Below are 22,826 nucleotides of genomic sequence, written 5' to 3'. Positions count from 1 at the left end.
CAAAAAACTCCACTGCAGACACCACTATCAAAATAATGGATCCTGAGACCCTTCACAGCACTCCGTTCCTGACATTTGCTTTTACTTCCTACCAAGCTCAGACTGAGAATGTCAGCCACCCCTCATGGACAGCGACTCTCCAGACCCCTGACAACAGCCATCATGGAGGGCCGCCAAGCCTCAGGGCTGCTGTAGGGGAGCCTGTGCTGGGAACAGTATGAGGACTCATCCAAGAAACTTTTCCCAGCTCACTCTAAAATGCCTTAGGTTGCAGCTGAGCTTCCTGCTCTACTTTAAGGCAAGTCTGACAGCAGTCAGTCACAAACATGGTACAGTGGAAAGAGCACTGGACTGGGAGTTAAGGTCCAAGAGTTGATCCCCAGTTCTGCTACTGACTCACTGTGTGACCTTAGGTGAAACAGTCTCTCTGCCCAAGCTGTTGTTTATTGGGGAGACTGAGCCGAATGAGCTCTTAAGGCTTTTCCAGAGAGGTCAATCCATAACACAAGGACACTCCAGGTTGCTTTCTTGGGTCTACAGGCAAGAAATGCATGCTTTGAGCAGCTGACCCAATCATCTTTGGATTTGTTAGTCTCCTTTAGTTTTTATTACACACCTTCAAATGAGTGGCCTCTGAACACTAGGCCTTCTGAGCATAAGTGAGGGGAGAGAATAAAATAAATAGAAGTCAAAGCTGAGGCCCTCAAATATATATATAAAGCACCAACAGCAGGCCTCAGTTCTTTTTCTAAAAAAAAAAAAAAAAGAGAGAGATTCTAGAAATTTCTATTATTAGCATCAATCCTGTTGCCATGTTGTTCCCCTTCATGAAACCATCCCCAAGAGATGGTGGCATGTGGCTTGACTGGGGACACCGATATGATAGGGCTCAAGGTTAGACCTAAGGAATACACATAAGCAGCATCCCGTAAGAGGAGGGGGTCATGGTAAAAGTGCTCAAGCTCCCCGAGAGGGGATAAAGAGCTGGACCCCAAGCTGTAGGAAGGGGTGGATCATGGGTGCTCAGTTCTCAGCAAGAGACAACTTAATGAAGAGGAGCAGTCCTGGGACCAAGAGTGAAAAGACTTGGGTTCCAGGGCCAGTTTGGACCCTGGAAAGACATTTCCCCCATTACGCAACCCTCCTGCACCGTGCCCATTCCTGAGTCAAGCTCTCCAGTTCCTCCAGCCTCTGCCTCACTCCCAGCACCCAGGCCTTGGCCCACATCCAAGTCCCCACCTGAGTCCTTCACTGAGTCAACAGCTATTTTCATCTTAGGCCTCTGTTTATATGGCTTCCTCTGCCTGCTTTCTCCTTTCCCCTAATCCACATCCATCTTGCCTTCAAGGCCTAACTCATGATAAAGGAACTGTTCATGGAGCCTTGAGCATGGGCAAGAGGGACTTGCCTGCTGCATGACCTCAAGCCTGGAGGGGTAAGAGAGCAAGTAGTCAGGCCCCAAAAAGGCTCTGAGCAGCTGATTCTCAAAAAAGAGTCTGAATTAGCAGAACAGCAGAGGGAAAAAAAGGTGGTGAACTCATGGCTATTATTTTAGACTCAAACAGATATGAGGCTCAGAAATCGGTCCATGACAAACTGCATATTACCAAAAGATCCTGAACTGAGATGTCAAGGGCTTGCTTCAACCAGTCAATCAATTTCCCCCATGTACCTTTGTGGCTTTTGCCTCTCCAAACCACACCTGTGCCCTTGGTCTGGATATTGTTCATGGGGGCTGCTCTCCCTTCTGGGTGGCCAGGTGTGGCTCCTCTCTGAGCACACAGATCTCTGTGTTCATATTTTTTTTTAACAAGGGACTCTATATTTTCATTTAGTACTATGTCCCACAAATTATGTCTCCAGTCTTGTGTATACTTTTGGACAAGTAAATCCCTAAGTTATTCTTCTGTAGTTAATGTGAAGGGCCCTCAGCTTAACACTCCCTAGGTCCCAGTGTTTATTTATTTTATATTATTTTTTCTCTGAGATGCCACCTCCAAGGATTTTCTGACAACTCTGACCCTCCATTATCTCTGGGCAGCAAAAGGGCTCACAGCCAGGGATGCACAGTTAGCACTGTCCTTCTCCTCAGTGTCTTAAGTGTGTGTGTTCTTCCTTGGGAGCTAGTTGGCAAGTTCCATGAATACAGGACATTATCCCACCCTCTCCACATTCTTAAGAGCCCACATGACATACTCACACACATTTACCTGTATGAGTTATTAATGAGCTAAAGCCTGTCATTCCTAAGGTTTACTGAGTACCAGCAAATGGAGTTAGGGAACACTACACCCTGAAATTGGTGGTATATACCATGACATTTCAGATAAAAACATGAGGGAAAATGGAGCTCAGGGAGGGGGCTTATAGAGAAATAAATTAAGCTTGAATTTGTAGATTTCAGAGGGACACTTTATTTTTGTTGTTTTGTTGTTTTTTGGGTTTTTTTTCTTTTTGTACTTTAAAAAGTCTTGCTGAGTTCAGCCATCAGGATGGGCAAGAACTGAAGACAGATAGTCCATCAAGCAAAAGCCATTGCCTACTCTGAATCTAACATTTCTCACAAGAATGTGGAGAGAGGCCATCTGGGAGGTGGGATGTGAAACAAGTAACTGACTGACATGGAAAACAGATCAAGACCACTCCACATTGAGGTTGGGGAAATACACAATGGAGAGCCAGGCAGTTAGCAAGCAGGAGACCTTGGTAGTGGCTGTTCAATCACATTGTTCCTCCAGCCAAAAGGCCCCTGTACTGGCTCCAGAAAAAATGCAAATCATTTTTTCAAAATGACTCTTAGATAACAGTCTGCTAAAGGGACCACTTCTACACAAAACTCAGGGAGTTATACTTTTAAACCTGGATACCTCGAAGCCAGCTATTGGCCATTGAGGCATGTTGACTTGAGAACGTCAAACAACTGTTTCAATCTAATAAATAAAACTTGAAAATTGTCCCTACTATATTTCAAATGTTTGGATGATATCCTCCAGAATCTAGAGATTATTAGAAACAAGAAGAAAACACAAATCTCTTCAATTCACTGGCTTATTTTTTTTTAATTCTGGCTAGGAAGGTAGTACATCAAGTGAGTCAGGTTCATTTTAACCCTTCACAGGTTTATGTTCTACTATTTTAAATGAACCCTGCACTGGTTTGGGGCCTCATCATCTCAATAAAGAATACACTGTCTTCTGGGATATAAGTTACAAATTTGTGCAGGCTTTTTCTTTTTTTTTTTTTTTTTTACCTCAGTCATGTTACCTTATTTTTCTTCCTGAGATTCACTTCTTAGAATTCCATCCAGATCCAAATCAGAGGCGCACACCCACATTCGACACTGTACAAGTCAGGTTCAACCTGAGCCCAGCATAGAGTCAACCTGATTCTGGAGGCAAACCCAACACCAGCACTCTTACTTAGAAACCAGGGGATTCCCTGGGTGGTCCCAAGGAAAATTAACATAGCCCAGGGACTAAAGCACTCAGGATTTATTTTTTCCTTCAGAACTAAGAAACCTATGACTAGATTTGTATGGGGATGGTGGGGAGGCAATTTATTTAATTCCTAAAAACAGAAATATTAAGAGGTTTCTATTTTAATGATGTTTTAAACCGTCCTGAACAGCCCTGTTTTATAGGGAAGAACTGTGCAAACTTGCCCTTTGTGGCAATCAGCAGTTAGGGTACAGGTAACAGAAGATGTAAATGAGATAGTTACGTGCACTTGGGCCAGTGCTGCAAATAAAGTGCTTTCCCGACTTTGCCAACTGATTGTCTAGTGACCTCAGCTTACATGTGGACCCATGAGGGGCTGAGTTGCCAAAGAAGGACTTTGGAGGCTTTTTCTTGCCTCTCCTGGCAAGGTCTTTGGTTTCTGGGCACAAAGTTAAGATTCGCTGTGGTGGATTTCACTGGGTTTCTACCACTCTCTGCTCAGGTAAAAAGCACTTTGAAGCCTCACCCTAACTCCGACAGCAGGTCTTCAATCACTGCAGGATCTAGGCTGTCTTTTCAGCCAAAAGTGCTGGCAGCTTGGTCTCTGATCTCATCAGGACAGCTGGCATGCCTGCCCACCTCTCTTGCCAGGAACTAAACTCTCCCTCCAGTGGGGATGTGATCTCTAGTCTGAAACAAATTCCCCTTCTACCAATGCCCAAAACTGACTGCAGGTATCATCCTGTTTCTGGAGTACCAGGAGGTTTACACAGGAGGTTTCTTTTTTCCATCTTGATTCCCACTCCACTCCCTTTATTTTAATGAGTTTTTCAGAAAAGCAAGAAGCTGTTAAGCACCTATTGGGTGGAGGCTAACAATTACATTAAAAATAAGATGCTAATAACGGAGATACCTGGAGGTTAGGGTGAGCTTTGCTGGGCCCCCAGTTTAAAGACCAGAGCTCTGCAGACCCCTCTGGTCTAGACCCCTCTTCCTCTGGGCTCCAGATGCTACATTTGTCCCTCGAGCATATCCTGCATTCCAAATAATATCTTGCACTTCCTTTTAGCTTAGATTAGACTATGTTGCTGTCTCTTTTGGGATCTGAAGTACGGTTAGATAGTCTGAACTGGAAATGTTCGCCTTCCTGATATTTGCTATGGCGGCCTTATATATGTATTAGTGAGGCCTCGGAACAGTTCTGAGCAGGCTTCCAAGCAGAAAGAAGTCAGTAGGGCCTTGAATCAAATAGGACTTTCTTGAACTGACCGACAGTGCATACAAGGGACCAAGAGATACCCTTGAAACCCCAAGGACAAACACCTCCACACAAAGGGCAAAGATGGCATCTGATAGGTCACCATTTCTGTTCTTGATAATGGCCCCACTGATATGGCATGCCGGTTGCTATTGTGATAGTAGGAAGGATAAACTGTAAGTCAACTGGAAGTTTATTCCTGGAAAAATCTGAGATTGAGATATTGTATCACAGGCTCCTATGATGCTAATAAAGCTTCCTAAGGATCTGTGAGCTGAGTGGTCTCTGTTCTCACTACAGTATCCAGGGACCAGCTACAAAGTTACCCCTCAATTCAAGCTGCGTGGGTATTGAATACCAGGAAATAATTTCACGCCTGCAAAGTAGCCTCCTCCTTCCTGATCTGGCCATTGTTCAAAAGCATTAACTGTTCACATGCCAGACCATACCCAAAGGGGTGTCCAAGTCCTAGGAATTTCTGATACAAAGATTTTTAAGTTTCACTTTCAGCCACCTCTTGTTTCCCTATTAAATTTGGATCACAGTGGTCGTGAGGCAAGTTTGGAAACAAAAGTGCAGCTCTCTTAGGTTTCCTAAATAGTTGCAATTTAAGCCCTGTATTGTCTTAAGTATGGAAAATCTGCTTGCGATGAATGCCTTACCGATACTCAAGCTCTACTTCAGCAACAGGCACAGTGATTTCCTTACCATACACATAAGAGATCCCCACGAGCTCAAAAATGGCAATGATGACAAGGGCATAGGAGGCAGCATAGGTGTCCACAAGCTGAAACATGTAAATTCCACCCTAACAGGAGAGAGAAACAACCAATATCAAATGCGTCCTGAAGCCAGGCTGTCTCTTCCCTCGTTTAACAGCCAGTTCTCTCAATCCTAAGAAGAGTCAGGTGCAAACGGGAGTCCATGCATCTCCCCTCCTCTCAGTAGCAGTAACCTACACCTGGCCCAGCATGTAAGCTGGAGGCCTTGCTGTGTCAGCAAAGCAGTTCCTCAACCGGCTCCGAGCTAATCAATATAACAAGCACCCAAAAAAAGCGATTTAACATCTTATTCTTGGAAGGCAAAGCTCAACGTCTGAAGAAGTATATGTGAAAGCAGCCAGATTGCTTTATTTTTGCTTTAAGCAATTGATCATTTGCACCTATGTATCTGCATTCAATTGACCCTTCAATGACCTTTAGGTGTCTCTGGGTATTTCTCATACACCCCCATGTATCTCTACCTCAATCTTCAAGTCTCCCTACAATAAATAAGGTGTAGAGACCTTCACATTCCAATCCATTATTTTACAGAAGAAGGAATTAAAGCCCTGAGTAGTTAACTTGCTCAAGGCCACAGAGACAACAAAAGCAAAATATGTACTGAGTGAGCTAACACAATTTACCAAGACACTCAGGACTAGAAGAAACTGAAGTGGCTGTTGACTCATACATGACAGTAATCATCAGAAATTGTACCTGATTGGTAAATAAAGATTTTTATGTATTCCGTTTTCTTTTTCCTAGTTTTTTATTTACTTTTTAGAGGCGGGGTCCCACGATGTTGCCCAGGCAGGAGTATAGGGGCTATTCACAGATGCAATCAGAGCACACTGCAACCTTGAACTCCTGGCCTCAAGCAATCCTTCTGCTTCAGCCTCCCGAGTAGCTGGGACTAGAGACAGGCGCCATCGCACCAAGCCATGTATTCTATTTTCTTAAAGTAGGACACACCTGCCTTGTTGGCTCAATAATGCTACATCTCAATTATGAAGATACTAGAAGCATCACTGGTAGCCAAGATGACATATTTCCCTCTGCAGTCAGAATCCCTAATGAACTGGTGCCATCTACATGGAAATGGCAGTGATTTGCCTTTGATTATAAGGTCTGAGAGCTAAGGGTTGAAGGACAGATAGCCATTGGCCCCCCACCCACCAGCCCCCACCCCAAGCCTGTGCCTAGGAGGCAGCTTACCTGAGTGATCATTGGAAAACCCATGATGAAGAAACAAATGCAGCAGCCCAGAGTAAACACCGGCTTGTGTGTGCGCAGGTACTTGGGAAACTCGTCCGAGATGGAGGTCACTATGGTCTCGATGGTGGCAAACTGGAACCGTGTCAGGAAATGAACATCTGAGTCAAATTGTACCACCCAGAGGGTACCCCCAAGCCCTTGGCATGTCCCATCCAGGAAAGCTGTATTTGTGTTAGGTTTGGTTTTTAGGATGGCATTCCCTCAATGGGTCTAAAAAGGCTCCTTGGGGTCCAACCCACAAGGGCAGCCAAGAGAACCCAAGCAGGATGTGAGCTTTAAAAATTGCACTTCCAACCCCCAGAGACTTGCATTCATATTCATCCATTAGGACATTTTAAGTTTCACTTTGTATTCATGAGATGTAAATTCCTCTCCTCCAGTTTACCTTGCATTTGCTCTTCTACTTGAGGAAAAACCCTCTTTGAACCCAAGGACTAAACTCTGAGCACCTGTCAGCATGATCTATGGTTGTCTCAGCCCCACAGCAATTTCCCTAAAATTGACTTCACGTTATTCTTTATCCAGCCTACAGAATTTGCTTTGGCAAAATGACACAAAGGCAGGAAGTACACAGGCTAAAAGTTGCCACATAGAACAGAGGGAGAATGAAGGAGAGAGGAAGACTCTCTTGTACCATTACATGAGCACCCAAAATACAAGGTGATCCTGAGCCCTACACAGGCACTTCAGCATCTCTAGATCTCTTGGGAGAAGACATTCAGACACCCCTAAGCCTACCCCTCTCCTGAAGGGTGAACACAGGACCTAGGAGAGGGGGAGTCTTCAAGAGGAGCCTGGGATAGAGACTGATGGGAAAGGGGCTCACCATAGTGTCAAGTCCAAGAGTGAGGAGCATCAGGAAAAAGATGATGGCCCAGAATGGAGAGAGAGGCAGCCTGGTTAAGGCTTCTGGGTAAACCACAAATGCAATGCCTGGCCCTGAAAGGAACAAGACAGATGATTGCAGGCAGGCCCTACTCAAGGCCCCTCTTCCCAGAGCCCAGAGGGCCTTCTCTCTGCAGAGATCTTCATTTATTACTTCTTATATGCTGCTTCCACTGTTGGTTTTTTTTACTCATCTCTATCCATTTCCTCAATTAGACCATAGGCTCCTTGAAGGGAAAGACCAAGGGAATCAGGTCAACAGCTAGGAGAACTCAGGAGAGGCCTAAAAATGGTGTCTAAGCAGAGACTCAGAGGCAACTCTACTGGACTCCACGGCTAGGCTGTGTACCATGTACATAGGATCTTTGTATTGGATGAATTAAAGGAAAATGTAATTAATTACCCTTTACAGCAGTAGTTCTCAACCAGCGGTGATTTTGCAATATTTGGGATATTTGGCAATGTCTGCAGACATTTTTTATTCTCATAGGTGAGCTGGGGGTAGGGGTAGGATAACTACTGGCATCTAGTGGGTGGAGATAAGGGATGCTGCTAAGCATCTTACAATGCACAAGAGAGCTTCTTGCCAACAAAGTATTATCCTGTCTCAAATGTCAATAGTGCTGAGGTTTGAGAATCCCTGCTCTAAAAGTTGGAACATGACCAGAATGACATTATTTCTTCCTTTAATTATTTTATTAAATTCTGGGGTGCATGTGCAGGATGTACAGGTTACATAGGTAAACGTGCGCCGTGGTGGTTTGCTGCAAAGATCGCCCCATCACCTAAGTATTAAGTCTGGCATGCATTAGTATTTGTTTTTTAAACTACCCCTCCTCCTACTGAGTCCTCCAGGAGAAAACATTCACATAAAATATGAATCTAACACTTTCAGGATCTTGCATTATTGGTATATATGGGGCTACATCAGTCCCAGTAGTTAGTTGGGTTGGCAGGGGCGGTGCATGAAACATCATGTAAGGGTTAAGAGGGTTCGGTCTCTAAGGGTCAGATCTGGTCCAAATTCAGATTCCATGACTTACCATCTGTGCAACCCTAGACAAGTTATTTAATTTCTGTAAGCCTCAATTTTGTAAATCTGTAAAATGGGGACAAAAATAGGACCTCACAAGGTGGTTACAATGAACAAATGAGAAAATGCAGGTAAAACACTGAGCCCACTACCCCCTACATCATCAACACTCACAGAATATTATCTTCTATTATGAGTGAACTATGAACTTGGAAGTTAGCGGTTCTGATTCAGGTTTTCTCTAGAACACTTCATGTGGTCTTGGTGGGGATGTCTGAGCAGCAGTTTTCTCTGCTATCATAAAGCCCTGCCAGCCATTCTCCCTTGCCTCACGGCCTCACTGGAAAGATTACTGTAATCAAAGGTGGCTAAAGACAGCAGTTGTGAATTTCCCTCTAAGTAGAAAACTAAATGACAATGGGCAGAGACAAGTGAATGTGGGTGCCGGGATAATCCACAGCCAGCACACATCCACAACCAGAAATCGCAGCACCTAGAATGTTTATAACCCAAGCATAACAGCACTTTTTTAAACTGGAATTTATCAGGTTGTTAGTTCCTAATGTTGCCTAGGGCCTTGGTATATTTAAAATACAAAGCCTCAAATGCCTGAGATACCCCCGCTTTATGCATTTATTGAACAGACTGTAGAGCCAGCCTCTGAAGGCTCCCTATGTGAACCATAAAAGAAAAGTCTGTATTAAACTAAAGTTCAAAATAGGTCTCAAATGCAGAACAACAAGGAAGTCAGTTTAATGTTCTGGTGACAGTCAGGCCCATAAAGCCGACAAGGTCTTGAATGGCCACTACCAGAGGTCCTCAGCTGCTTACTTTAACAGGATTCCACCCTTTGGGCTTTATATCTTTTTTAGAGGAGGGAAGTGATTTCAAAATATTCAGCCTGCTTCCATTTCAGCTGCCTTCCTAAAGCACCCAGGTGAAGGCATTATTTGCAAGCTAAATTACAGCAGACTCCACTTACCCAAGGCAGATGGGGAGTCATCTAGAGAATAACATCATCAGATGTTTAAAGAGTATATGGCCAGACTGATGGAGGCCAAGTTCTGCCTCTCTCCTCCCCCACCGGGAGGCAGTAGAGCCCAGTGGCTGGAGTACAGGCTTTCTTCCTCATAGATTAACACACTGGCGGCCAGGTGCGGTGGCTCACGCCTGTAATCCCCACACTTTGGGAGGCCAAGTTGGGCGGATCACAAGGTCAGGAGTTCAAGACCAGCCTGGCCAATATGATGAAACCCAGTCTCTACTAAAAATACAAAAATTAGCCAGGCGTGGTGGTGGGCGCCAGTAGTCCCAGCTACTCAGGAGGCTGAGGCAGGAGAATGGCGTGAACCCAGGAGGCAGAAGTTGCAGTGAGCCAAGATGGCACCACTGCACTCCAGCCTGGGTGACAAAGCAAGGCTCCATCTCAAAAAAAAAACAAAAAAACTGGCTGCACCTCTTACCAACCGAGGACTTAGGGGAGTCACTCGTTCTCTCTACACAAACTTTAGTTTCTTTATCCACACAATGGAAATAGTAATAGTACCTACCTTTACAGAGCTTCTGTGAGAATTAAATGCATCAACACAAGTAAAAAGCTTAGAACAATGCCTGGACATACTAGGAACTCAGAAAACATAGACCATTGTTAGTCTTCTTGTGAGAGGGGATCAAAGGGGCTCTGCATTTCAGTAACTTGAGCAGAGTCCCCAGAGATCCTACCATGAGAGCCTCCTTTATCCTAGAGTGCCACTAAAGACAAAGCAAGGAGCTCTGGTCAGTGCAACGCATCAAGGCCCATAGCACAGCTTGGGTAGCCACTCTGCTGTGATAACTATTACAAATTGAATGAGCTCTCTGAGGATATGCCACCTGGACTTCTGTGCCTTTGGGCAGAAGGATTGGGATACAGGTGATAGACAGATGGCTGCATGGAAGTGGGACGTCAGTGCTGTTTGAGAATGCTCATTTTGATTAGTAAGGTATCTGAACTATTAAGGGGCAAGGGAACCAAGGTAGTATTTCTAGTGCTCTGGTTAGCTGAGAGTTACCTACACCTGGGAATGCTAAACAAATATGCACATTTCTGCTTATCTACTCTGGTCTAACTCAGTCTTTCTGCTATTGGATAAGCATCTTTGTTTGGCTTCAGGATAGATTCTGAACATGAGTCACCGCTCCATAGATGGCAATGCATATGGTGGCGAGATGGCTCTGAAGGGCTAACTTTCCTGGAAGCTGCTTTTCTAGAGCAGTTCCCCAAGAACATGCCCCCTTCCCTATGCCTATCATAAAAGCAAAAGACAGCTTGGTCTGTTCACCAATCCCATCCTCAGCCCCTCAAAATTTTATAAGACCAAGATTTAAGATGATCATCTTGGTAGAAATGCCTCTTTTAGAAGGGAGTGGTAAACTAAATCGAATAGTGTTAGGTCATTAAGGAGAACCTCTATTTGACTAAAGATCAAAACTTAGTTACCAAAGTTGGGTCAGCAAAAATGTCATGAATGTCTATATGCCAGTGTTACCCAGCAAGGAGGAAGTAGGGCTCGGGTTTAATGCAGGCCTGACCCCAAATCTCTGTGCTGTATTCTGCAGAGCCTCCATTATATCAAGGCAAGTAAGACAAGCCTGTAAAGCACATATAAAAATACATCCAGGTTCAGATGAGCAGGAAAGCTTCCCCAGTGGGTCTGGGAGATCTCACGGGCCCTCTCCTGTGGGAGATGAGGCCCACCGTCCCTGTGCCAGAGACAAGTGTTAACACAACAGGTTAGAACCCGTTAGAAGTGCCCTCATCCTTGTTCAAATCAAAGGAAGTGAAAAAACATTGGAAAGGAGAAATTTCAGAGGAAAACATGGGCAATTTGTTGGCTGCATTTTACATACCAGATAAACAACATTCTGTTTGAGTTTTTGCAATATCTTCCCAGAAATCCATTTCCTGGAGCAGAAAAGAGTTCAGAATCGTTTACTAACCTGGCCCACATCTCAGGATTCACAGTCTCTAGCAGGTTGGCCACTGGTTCCAAAAGAACTCAGTAATGTCACAAAAAGTAAAATGCCTAAGATCTTCTAGAAAATGGGACACAACCATCTGCTCCAACCACTCTGCTAGGAGGAAATGAGGTTACAGGACAGCTGGAAGTGGCTCCAGTACCTCTAAAGACAAAACCCATTTACCCTCTCACTTTCCCTCCCTGCCTCCTAGGGTATCTGAGAATTCTCAACCAGGGAGAGCCATTGCTCATCTCCTGGGGCCCTTTAAATTAGTGCATGGCTGCGGAACCAAACACCCCTCGGGGTTTCACACTCTCTCCAGGGAGAGATAATTGCACCCCTGGAAAGTGCTGGCTCTTTAACTCTTTGAGGCCCCTGGTGCACCATCAGTGTGAATTGGCACAGTAATGAATTATCCTTGGGAAGCCATAAGAAATCTTAGTATCCAAAAAGGTGACATTTCCAGGGCTTAGTTCTCTCACCACATCTGAGCCATTATCTGAGAATTGCAGTCAGCTCCTTGAAGGAAGATAACTGCCCAGACAAGCCTCTCGCAAGTACAGCCCTTGGTTGTCCAGGGCCACAGTCATGCCCCACAGCATGAGGCACAGGACCAACATATTAGGCATCCCATAAATGTCTGAATTGAGAATGAGATCATAATAGTAAACAACAGACACAATGAAATCCTTTGATCACTGAAATCTGCTAAATATACAAATCCTTTGTGGAACCAGGCTGGGTGAAAATGAAGAGTTAAACTAAAATCTTGAATGCTCTCTCTGCAAAATGCTGTCCTAGTAACATAGATTAAATGAAATAAAAAGGAAAGCTCTTTGTCAACTTGAAAGCACAATACAAATGTTAGCCATTAATAAAAACATCATTTGGGTACAGAGTAAACATTTATTCCACATGCCTCTCCACCCACCCAGCACGATCCAACGTTTCTACCCACTGGGGAAAAAAACTGCAGGTCTGCATTGCTAACTAAGCAGAAGGCCCTGAAAACACATTTGACCTAACAATCAGAAAAGTGCTTTGCAAGGAAAATGCTCCTCTGAAGTCAGTTCTCTCACTAAGCCTTGGTTTCGACACGGCCCTCTGCAATGAATGTCATCCTACAGCAGCCTGTGCCCACATCAGCTCCTGAGGCAATGGTTTGCCTAATAAATTCTCTACTCATACCTAACAGTTATAACCCTTACTTCTATAGGCTGGAGCTAAATAAGAGGGGCAAGGTAAGAGGAAGGAGAGGAGAGGAGAGGAGAAGGAAAGAGGGCTTTTAAAGCAATCCCTCTAGTTAGAGACCAGCCAGTTCTGACTCTGCAGTGAGCTTCCTACTTGAGCCTGCCTTGGTCCCTCTGTAAAGAAGGACCTGGGCTCCTCCACCCTCTATCCTGTTCCAGAAGGCCAACTTTCCAGCATAGTATAAATTAGGAGCTTGTGACATGAGCCTGGGACCTGCCCTGCAACAGCAGGATAACAACTGTCCTGTACCTTGGTCTGCCACATTCTCAATGTTGACTTTGCGTTCATTGGCCATGAAGCCGATAACAGAGAAGATGACGAAGCCGGCAAAGATGCTTGTGGCACTGTTGGTGCAGGTTACAATTAGAGTGTCCCTGGAAGGAAGAGACCAGAGTTTTCCATTAGGTGTGCTTGCTGAGTGGAAAGGGACAAGGGGAAGAACACACAAATGTGTGCCCATATGTTTGTCTGGACATGTGTAGGCATATACATGTATGTTCATGTCCTAACCACAGGATCCCTTGGGCTCATTTAAAAAGCACCAAAAGGCTCAAAAGATATCCCCAATAGCCCTGATTCAGGGCCTGTGGGCCAAAGCTCTGACTCCACAATCTATATAAATGGGTCTCAACTCATCTGGTATCATCTGAACACCCCGCATCTCAAATTCACTGGCTGAAATTTAATCCACAATTTGATAGTATTAAGAGGTGGGGGCTTCAGAAAAGTGATTAAGTCATGAAGACAGAGCCAACTCATGGGATTAGTGCCCTTATAAAACAGACTGAAGAGAGTGTGTCTGCTGCTTCCACCATATGAGGACACAGCAACAAGGTGCCATCTTTGAAACAGACAGCAGCCCTCCAGACACTGAATATTCTGGCACCTTGAACTTGGATTTCCCAGCCTCCAGAACTGTGAGCAATAAATTTCTGTTGTTTATAGCCAAAAGTCAGTTAAAGATACAAAAGTATAGCTAGATAGGAGAAATAAATTCTAGTGCTCTATAGCACTATAGGATGATTATATTAACAACCATCCCAGCTGGGCACGGTGGCTCACGCCTGTAATCCCAGCACTTTGGGAGGCCAAGGCAGGTGGATCACCTGAGGTCAGGAGTTCGAGACCAGCCTCACCAACGTGGTGAAACCCCATCTCTACTAAATACACACACACACACACACACACACACAAAATTAGCAGGGCATGGTGGCACATGCCTGCAATCCCAGCTACTTGGGAGGCTGAGGCAGGAGAATCACTTGAACCTGGGAGGTGGAGGTTGCAGTGAGCTAAGATTGGCCATTGCACTCCAGCCTGGGCAACAAGAGTGAAGCTCCACCTCAAAAAAAAAAAAGGCCGGGCGCGGTGGCTCACGCCTGTAATCCCAGAACTTTGGGAGGCCGAGGCAGGTGGATCACGAGGTCAGCAGATCAAGACCATCCTGGTTAACATGGTGAAACCCCGTCTCTACTAAAAATACAAAAAATTAGCTGGGCGCAGTGGCGGGCACCTGTAGTCCCAGCTACTCGGGAGGCTGAGACAGGAGAATGGCGTGAACCCCAGAGGCGGAGTTGTAGTGAGCCGAGATCGCGCCACTGCACTCCAGCCTGGGTGACAGAGTAAGACTCCATCTCAAAAAAAAAAAAAAAAAAATCATCCTATAGCACTATGAGATGACTATATTAACAACAATTTATTATATGTTTTCAAACAGCTAGAAAAATGAATTTTCAGTGTTCCCAACACAAAGAAATGATAAATGTTTGAGGTGATAGATAATGCTAATTATCCTGATTTGATCATTACACATTGTATACATGTACTGAAATATCACACTGTACTCCATAAATATGCATAATTACTATGTGTCATTTAAAAATAATAAAAGCAAAAAATGTATAAAGAAAAAAAGCATATTACTTAGTCTATAGCATTTCGTTAGCTCAATCTGAACAAACTAAGACATTATTCCAGGGGCAGAGGTAAATCTGTCCATCAGAACAGAAATTGAGGAGACAGGGCCTTGGTCGGCTCCAGGGCAGGAACTATGTGTGAGGGAAGAGAAGGCAGTGGGAAAGTCAAATGACCCTAAAATGTGAGGGTAGCCTGGAGTCGGGACACACAGGGTTGAGAAGGACAAAGGGGCAGGGGAGGAAAGAGAGCCCAGTGTCTCCACCTTCATCGCAGAGCCTGCTGCTGCTAAGATAGCCAGGGTTTCCCAGCCTACCTTCAGTCATCGTAGATTCAAATGTGAGGTCACAGCTAGACGGGCTACACTGTAACCCAGGGCTACACTGAGGTCCTGGTTCTCCTGCCTTTTAGTGGCATGACCTTGAGCAATCCACTTCCTTTCCACTCTGATTTGAAATGGCAGCAATGAGTCTATCTGTCACAGGCTGTTGCCTGGACAGAATGAGATGATACCTGTACTATGCACAGCCTAGCACAGAGCAAGTGTGCAGCAAATGATCCACCTTGTCTGGCCCCTCAGTTTACTGATGAGGAAACTGAGGCCCAGGGGAAGGTAATGGACTAATTAATAGTGTGGGCCAGGATATGAATCTAGATTTTCAAGCTCTCAGCCTGGGTTATTTCTGCCACACCACACAGCCTTATTTCTAATAAAGAAGATAGCAATGCTTCACCCTTTAATGGTGTTCAGAATAATTTGGGTCAATGGTTAATGAGCAGTTGTGACTAAAGAAGTTTAAATACCATAGTCTGTTACTCAAGGTCATTTTGAACTGAATTGTGTCTTCCTACCACTCCCCTACCTCTACCAAATTCATATTTTGTCATCCTAATCCCTAGTATCTCAGAATGTGACTGTATTTGGAGATAGGGTCTTTAAAGAGGTAATTAAGTTAAATGAAGTCATTAGAGTGGTCCCTGATCCAATGTGACTGATATGACTGGGGTCTTTATAAGAAGAGGAGATTAGGTCACAGCCCCACACAGAGGGAAGACCATCTGAAGGCACAGTCCATTGTATCCACAGACTAGGTAGCTCACAAATGACTATCACAGAGCACAGCTGACTGCACAGTGACCTGCAGAGAAACTTGCTTCCATCCTATACATAGCCACTGAGCCTCCACCATGTGTCAGAGCCAGGTGTGTAAGTGAGGGTCCAGGCCTTCAGAAGGTAGTACCTAGGCCTTAGCAGGTGGTTTCTCCTAGGCCAGAGGCAAATCTTTAGCTCTCCCTAAGATGAAATGTGAGGATGTGGCCTCAGGTGTCTGATAACCCAGTCCATTCTTCTGTCCCACTCACCAGCTATGCCCAGATCTTGTAGTACCTCTACATACCTGTAGCAGTTGTTGTGGAATTTGTTGTAAGAAGAGAGAGTGATCAGGCCTCCCCATGCAGCAGATAAAGAGAAGAAAATCTGCGTGGCAGCATCTTTCCACACCTGAGAGGCAAAAGGGAAAGAGATTCGAGATCCATGAAGGAGACTGGCCCCAGGGGAGAGGAGTCACACACCCAGTGCCATATCATGTTTCCAGGGGAAACCTCAGGGACAAGATGACTCCTGACATCAACATCAATGAGAACATAAATCACTCGTGCTGGAAACCGAAGGCATAGTAAATTACCTGGGAGATTTTAACTTCCTCTATCAAAGGTGAGGAATTCAATAAACTACACTACATACCATGCTCATATGTTCTCTTCTGTAAAGCTAAACGGAAAGGGGGTCCTTCCTTTAGGTCAATACACTCTCAGAAAATAATAATTTACAACAGAAAAATATAATAACGGATGCAAAATCAAAACCCTTTTTAACTGACATTTCTGCAGGTTACAACTGCTATTAAATTTCTGAAACTCTAGCCCCAATCTCAGTAAAGCAACCTCTATGCCGCTGCAGAGTTTATAGTGTCACGTCCTACCTGCTATTAAGTGGAGACTTTCTGTTATGTGCAATCAAACTCAATCCTAGCTATGCATTCTTAACACACCCTGGAAAAGCAGAGTTTCCTTTAAGGTGAGAAAATTCAGTTCCCTTTCAACAATCAACCCCCTCATTTGTAGTTTTTGAATTGGAAATTTTAGAGTTAGATGTGCCTGTACAGAATATGCAAAGAGAAAGTTCAGCTTGTGCTGGCCCTGTGTGGGTGTACAAAAGTATTCAGACGTGTCTGAGCCCTTAAAGGGTTCAGGTAAAAATATTTAAAAAATAGAATCGCTTGTGGTTTACACTAAGTGCTGTTATTTTCCCACTAGCAAAACTACACTTCCGACACTCTATAATTAGTAACAGGTAAGAGGTGTGAGTTGACCTAAAGCTATTAAGGGGATTTCATTCTTCATTTTCGGCCTCTACTATAACTCCAGATGTAGGACAACTATTCCGGGAATCTAAAAACCCTCAGTTGTCCACTTCTCATTAAATATTTCCTGAGTGCATAATGTACTAAGATCATCAGGCTCTTATAAAAGCACACACTGGGATTCCCTGGAGGAGGAAGTCTAACCCTTTTTGCCCAAACCTCCCAGAGAGCCATTCCCCCCAGGGCTGGTTATAAATAAAATTAGAAGCCCACCGTGGCATCTGTGAGTTTCTCCCACTTGGGTGTGATGAAGTACCAGATCCCAGCTCCAGCTCCAGGCAGGGTGACTCCTCGGATGAGGAGGATCACGAGTACGACATACGGGAACGTGGCCGTGAAGTATACAACCTAGAAAAGCCACGGGCAGAGGGGCTAGAAGGAGCAGCCCTGCAGAGTGCACCTGTGCAGAAGGAGCGTTGCTCGGGGAAGGAGTGGGGCTGCGCGTGACAGACAGCACATCAGGGTAGTTCTCCCCAAACGCAGCCAGGGCTGGGGAAGCAGGGAAGGCACTGGGACCAAAGGTGAGTCAGAGAGAGCTAGAAATAAAGCCTCTTAGGAGAGACCCAAGGTTGTGGGGTGAGTCGGCCTACAGCCAGAAGGCTAGGGGAGATGTCACTCAGCCCAGCTGATGAGTACACAACTCTTTAGGGAACCACAGAGGGAAGGAGGGAGGGGGGCTCTGTGCCTCCCTCCTCCCCAACTCCCACCCCACCCCTGGTAGAGCACCAAAATTCCACCATTAAAGATAGATCCTATTAGCTTAAGCTTTCCATCCCTGTTTATACACATACCTAAGTGAGGCAGTCCCATAAGGTCAAAAGAACATGATCTTAGAATTAGACACATTTAGGTTCAAATGAAATTGTATCTCTGGCACTGAGTAGCTGTGTGACCTTAGACAATTTATTAAGCTCTCTGAATCTTAGTTTCAGTATCTGTAAATCAAGGATAATAGCACCTTTCTTCCAGATGATCGTGAGGATTCAATGAGCTAATGCATGGATAGGACCTAGCATGGTGCCTGATTTATAACAGCGGGTCGTTAAATGCCATTAAGTTCAACAAATATTTATTGAGGGCCTCCTATGAGCTGGGTACTATGCCAGGCATCAGCTGCACAAAGGTGAAGGGACTCCTAACCTAGAAGATACAAAGACAATGTCTGAATAATGAGCTAGGGAATTACACACAGGGAACTATGGAAGTTCAGAGAAGAGCATTGTGTCCAACCCGGGAGTCTACTAAGAGGTTCATGGAGATGACACTGAGCTGGACAAGTGCAGCTTAGAGGAGGAGAGGCAAGGTGGGACGGTGAAGGAAGCACATGGGCAAGGCAGGTGTGTGAGGCAAAGCCCTACTCACCCATTATCAGCACAGCATAAACTTGAGGCTAAGAGTGGGGGGTGGGGGGCTAGAGACACTGGAGGAGACCACGTCATGGGAAGCCTTGAATGCCAACCAAAAGGTACTCCTGGATGCTGGAAGAGAGGGAGGAACCAGCATCAAGAAACATTTGGGAGGCCAGGCATGGCGGCTCATGCCTATAATCCCAACACTTTGGGAGGCTGAGGCAGGCAAATCACCTGAGGTCAGGAGTTCGAGATCAGCCTGGCCAACATGGCAAAATCCCATCTCTACTAAAAATACAAAAATTAGCCGGGCATGGTGGTGGGTGCCTGTTAATCCCAGCTACTCAAGAGGCTGAGGTAGGAGAATCACTTGAACCCAGGAGGTGGAGGTTGCAGTGAGCAGAGATCACGCCATTGCACTCCAGACTGGGTGACAAGAGCGAAACTCCACCTCAAAAAAAAGAAAGAAAGAAACATTTGGGAGGTAACGTTAGCAGAATTTGGGGGTTAGTTGAATGTGATAGGTGGGAGGACCTTTCCTTCCATACCTGTCCATCAAACCTCAAGGCGAAGGTAGGGCTTGGGACCAGGATTTGGTAGAAGTGGGAGGAGCAGTGTGAGAGCTCACGCTCTGCAGTCACACGAGCCTGGGTCCAAATCCTGACTCTAGCACTTACGAACTGGGTCACCTTGGGGAGCAACTTAACCTCTCTGAGTCTCTGACCCTCAGTGTCCACACCTGCAAAGTGGCAACAACAGTAGATTCTTCATGGGGCTGTTGGAAGAGTACAGTGTTATTTACAATCCACACAAAGTGGAACAGGCCCAGAGCACTGGAAGCAGAAGTACCATTTCACAGTCTGGACTAGGACTCATCAGTCCTTAACTTAATAGCACTGACAACACTCGGCTCACAGGTAGGCTACCTTCCAAAAAGAGCATTAAAAGACACTTGAAAGGCTGAGGTTAACCTCCCATCCAGGCCCACGCTGAGCTCTCTGATCCATGGGGTGATGGCTGTTGGTTCAGGGCCACCTCCATTTCCACCTGCAGTCCTCCCTCTGAGGGCAACTGGAATACCTGCCCTCATGAGAGGGACACAGAGCACCTGCCAAATGCTGCCTGCACAGACTTGAGTACCTGGTAGGGGCTCCAGCCTGGTAGTGAGTGGGATTTCAGGAGATGAGGACGGTTTCAAGGACTCACAAGGGGAGATGAGTTGGGAAAGTTTAGAGCTGAGATGAAGAAATAACCCTTGGGGGCCAGGCATTGTGGCTCACACCTGTAATCTAGCACTTTGGGAGGCCGAGGCAGGCAGATCACTTGAGGTCAGGAGATCAAGACCAGCCTGGGCAACATCATGAAACCCCATGTCTACAAAAATACAAAAATTAGCCGGGCATGGTGGTGCATGCCTGTAGTCCCAGCTATTCAGGAGGCTGAAGCAGGTGAATTGCTTGAACTCAGGAGGCAGAGGCTACAGTGAGCTGATATCACGCCACTGCACTCCAGCCTCAGTGACAGAGTGAGACTCTGTCTCAAAAAATATATATATATATATATATATATATATATATATATGTATATATTATATATATATATTTATTATTAAAATAATAAAATTATATATATATATATATACATATATATAACTCTTGGGGTCATTCCACTTGTTCAGATGAATATACATACTTATATATATATTTAGAGCAACTAGTATATGGCAGCCAGTTAAGCGTTCAGGACCTATCAGTAAACAAAGCAAAGATTTCTGCCCTGAATAGCTTCCATTCCAGCTGGGGAGACAGTCAACCAACAATAATCATGGTAAGTATTATTTGTGGTATATTAGAAGGTGATATGTGGATTGAAAAAATGAAAAATTAGATCTGGGTAAGTGGGGTAGGCTGTGGGGAGGATGGTTGGGAAGGTTTCAGGGAGAAGTTGGTCAAGGAAGAAAGTCAGCGTGAGCCAACTGGATGTCTGGGAGAACATTTTAGATGGAGGGAAGAGTTGGAATCATGGCCCTAAGAAGGGAGTGTGCCTGGCTCCTAGGAATAGCAAAGAGGCCAGTGTGGCAAGAGAAGGGGCACAGGTGGGAGTAGGGAGGGGCAGACTAGGTGGGGCCAGGCAGAGCTCTTACTCTGTGGGCAACAGGGCTATGGCAGGGACTCAGGCAGAGGGGTAACAGGATCTAACCTTTGCACAGAATCACCCAGTTGCTATGTAGCAAGAATACTGCAGGGTTAACAGTAGGGAGGCCGCAGCAGCCAGCAGGCAAGGGAAAAAGAATGGGGATGGCTCAACCAGGGTGTTGTCAATGAGGCTGGTGAGAAACAGATGCCAGATACATTTTCAAGAGGAGCCACCAGGCTTCATGGGGAGTGTGAGAGAAAGAGAAGAGTCAAGGTGACTCCCAAGTGTCTTGGCCTCAGCAACTGAAACGGTGGAGTTGCCATGAACTGAAATGGGGAAGTTACTTCTGTCTCTCAACCCAATTACTCAAGGCCAAACTCTTTCTTCCTGGCTGCAGGTTCAGAGCTGCCAGAGATGGGCTGCACTCCTTTTCTCTCCACTGCGACACCGCTGACCGGGACACCTTTTCCCTGCCCCACAGAACAGCAGTCTCTCCTCCCTCCTTGTCTCAAAGAACTTGCAGTGCTAGGGATGGAAGGGAGGAGCAGCAGCCAGCTCCTCTCTTTCTACCAAACCTGCTTCTCTCCTTCCCTCCCCTTGAAGTCTAAGGAGAAGTGAAGCCCTTCCACACGTGGATGTTAGGAAATCCAAGGGCATCTGACGTCTCAGGGCTGGCCTCACAGCTGTCAGGTGGGGCTGGGAAGAGGAGATGCTACAAAGGCAGGCCCTGAGCAGCCTGACTTTCCTGTCCCCAAAACAGCATGGGGATGGGATGGGAGACAACTAAGGAGTATCCTTTCCATCCCCTGACCACCTGGGGCTGGTGGGAAATGAGGATGGAAGGAAGAGGTGAGGGAGAGGACATGACCTAGACAGCGGTGGCTTATAGAAGGAAATCTCCAAGGCTGGCATGAGTTTAAGAGACAGCTGTTCCCATTTCACTGTTGGAGGCTGTTTAGACACCATCATTCCTGAGTTCCCTCTGTGGACAGGTATATTTGTCTCATTTTGCGAAGAAGTTAACCGAAGTTCAGGTTAAGCATCTCACAAGGGATTAAATATCTCATTCAAGGTCTTGAGACAAGACTTAAGCCCAAAGCTTCCCCACTCCAAAGCCACTCTTTCCATGAACGCCATTCTATGGGCCACATGATGAGAAATGTGTATGGCAAAGCCAGGACTAGGGGGAGGCAAGTGAGACAGGAGGCATCTAGGGTGCAAAATTTGCAGAGGCATTCACTGTCAGGTGCCGGCCCTGCACTTCAGGAGCCGGAGAGTGAGTGCCTCTGTTTTGCACTCTAGGCACTTGCTCACCTCACCCACGTGATGCATTCATTTTTTAGATGGTGATCATGGTGAACTGAGAGGGCCAACAGTTTGGTTTATAAATCCTGGGAATGCCTCAAATATGAGTCAGGTGTGCTTTGGAGGCTTTCTGCACAGCTAGTTCCCCTGTGTCAGGGGAGATTTAGAATGCACCTGTTTCCACATTGTATTGTCAGAGGAATTAAACCTGAACAGTAATGAATTACACTTGGCAGGAGTGACACTGACTCGCCCATCTAAGCCTGTTGGCCTGACACCTCCAGGCGTCCTTCTCACCATGGGACCCCTGAACAGGTGGTAAAGGCCCACCAGCCTGTACGAGCTAATTAGGTTAGCTTTGCTTCGTTGCCACAACTCTCAGGCAGAGGCGCCCCTGAGGGCAGGTGGGCTGAATTTGACCTTCAGGCTGCCTGCTGGTCGCCCGTGCCTCTGGAATTCTAGCTGCTGGAAAACAGTCTCCAACAGTGAAATAGGAAGACCTGTCTCAGAGGAAGCAACCTGCCAGTCCTGTCTCCTAAGGCCCTAAACAAGAGGAACTGAGTTTATCTGGCTGCAGGAGGATGACATCTCTTTTGCATAAAAATGAAAGTGTTCCTGGGATTTCAATCACAAAGAAGTTCATCATAAAGCACCTTCAGCTGTGCATCCACCTTGGCTCCCACATAATGCTCCATGATTAATGTCTGCACAGCCCAGGGCAGGATAGTAAATTGTGATTCATTATTTCTGGTGGTGGTCTTCATTTAAAATAAAAATTGATCATTGATCTCTGGTTGGA

The 22,826-nt window shown here is 45.6% G+C and overlaps 1 protein-coding gene across 2 annotated transcripts in view; it reads right to left on the bottom strand.

The window, feature by feature from the left end:
* Positions 1–22,826, bottom strand: part of SLC6A5 (solute carrier family 6 member 5) — a 60,237-nt gene that overhangs the window by 15,405 nt on the left and 22,006 nt on the right. For both annotated transcript variants that reach the window (XM_030829048.1, XM_030829049.1), the window contains 6 exons: positions 17,451–17,585; positions 16,212–16,315; positions 13,150–13,274; positions 7,558–7,670; positions 6,672–6,803; positions 5,404–5,503 (listed from right to left, as the gene is read on the bottom strand). In XM_030829048.1, coding sequence (XP_030684908.1) covers positions 5,404–5,503; positions 6,672–6,803; positions 7,558–7,670; positions 13,150–13,274; positions 16,212–16,315; positions 17,451–17,585 — 709 coding nt within the window. The remainder of the gene's footprint in view (positions 1–5,403; positions 5,504–6,671; positions 6,804–7,557; positions 7,671–13,149; positions 13,275–16,211; positions 16,316–17,450; positions 17,586–22,826) is intronic.

This window comes from Nomascus leucogenys, chromosome 15, assembly GCF_006542625.1.
Source record: "Nomascus leucogenys isolate Asia chromosome 15, Asia_NLE_v1, whole genome shotgun sequence".
In the NCBI taxonomy this organism is placed as follows: domain Eukaryota; kingdom Metazoa; phylum Chordata; class Mammalia; order Primates; family Hylobatidae; genus Nomascus; species Nomascus leucogenys.
The sequence above is the reverse complement of the archived record's forward strand: the minus strand, read 5'-3'. Positions and strand labels throughout refer to the sequence as shown.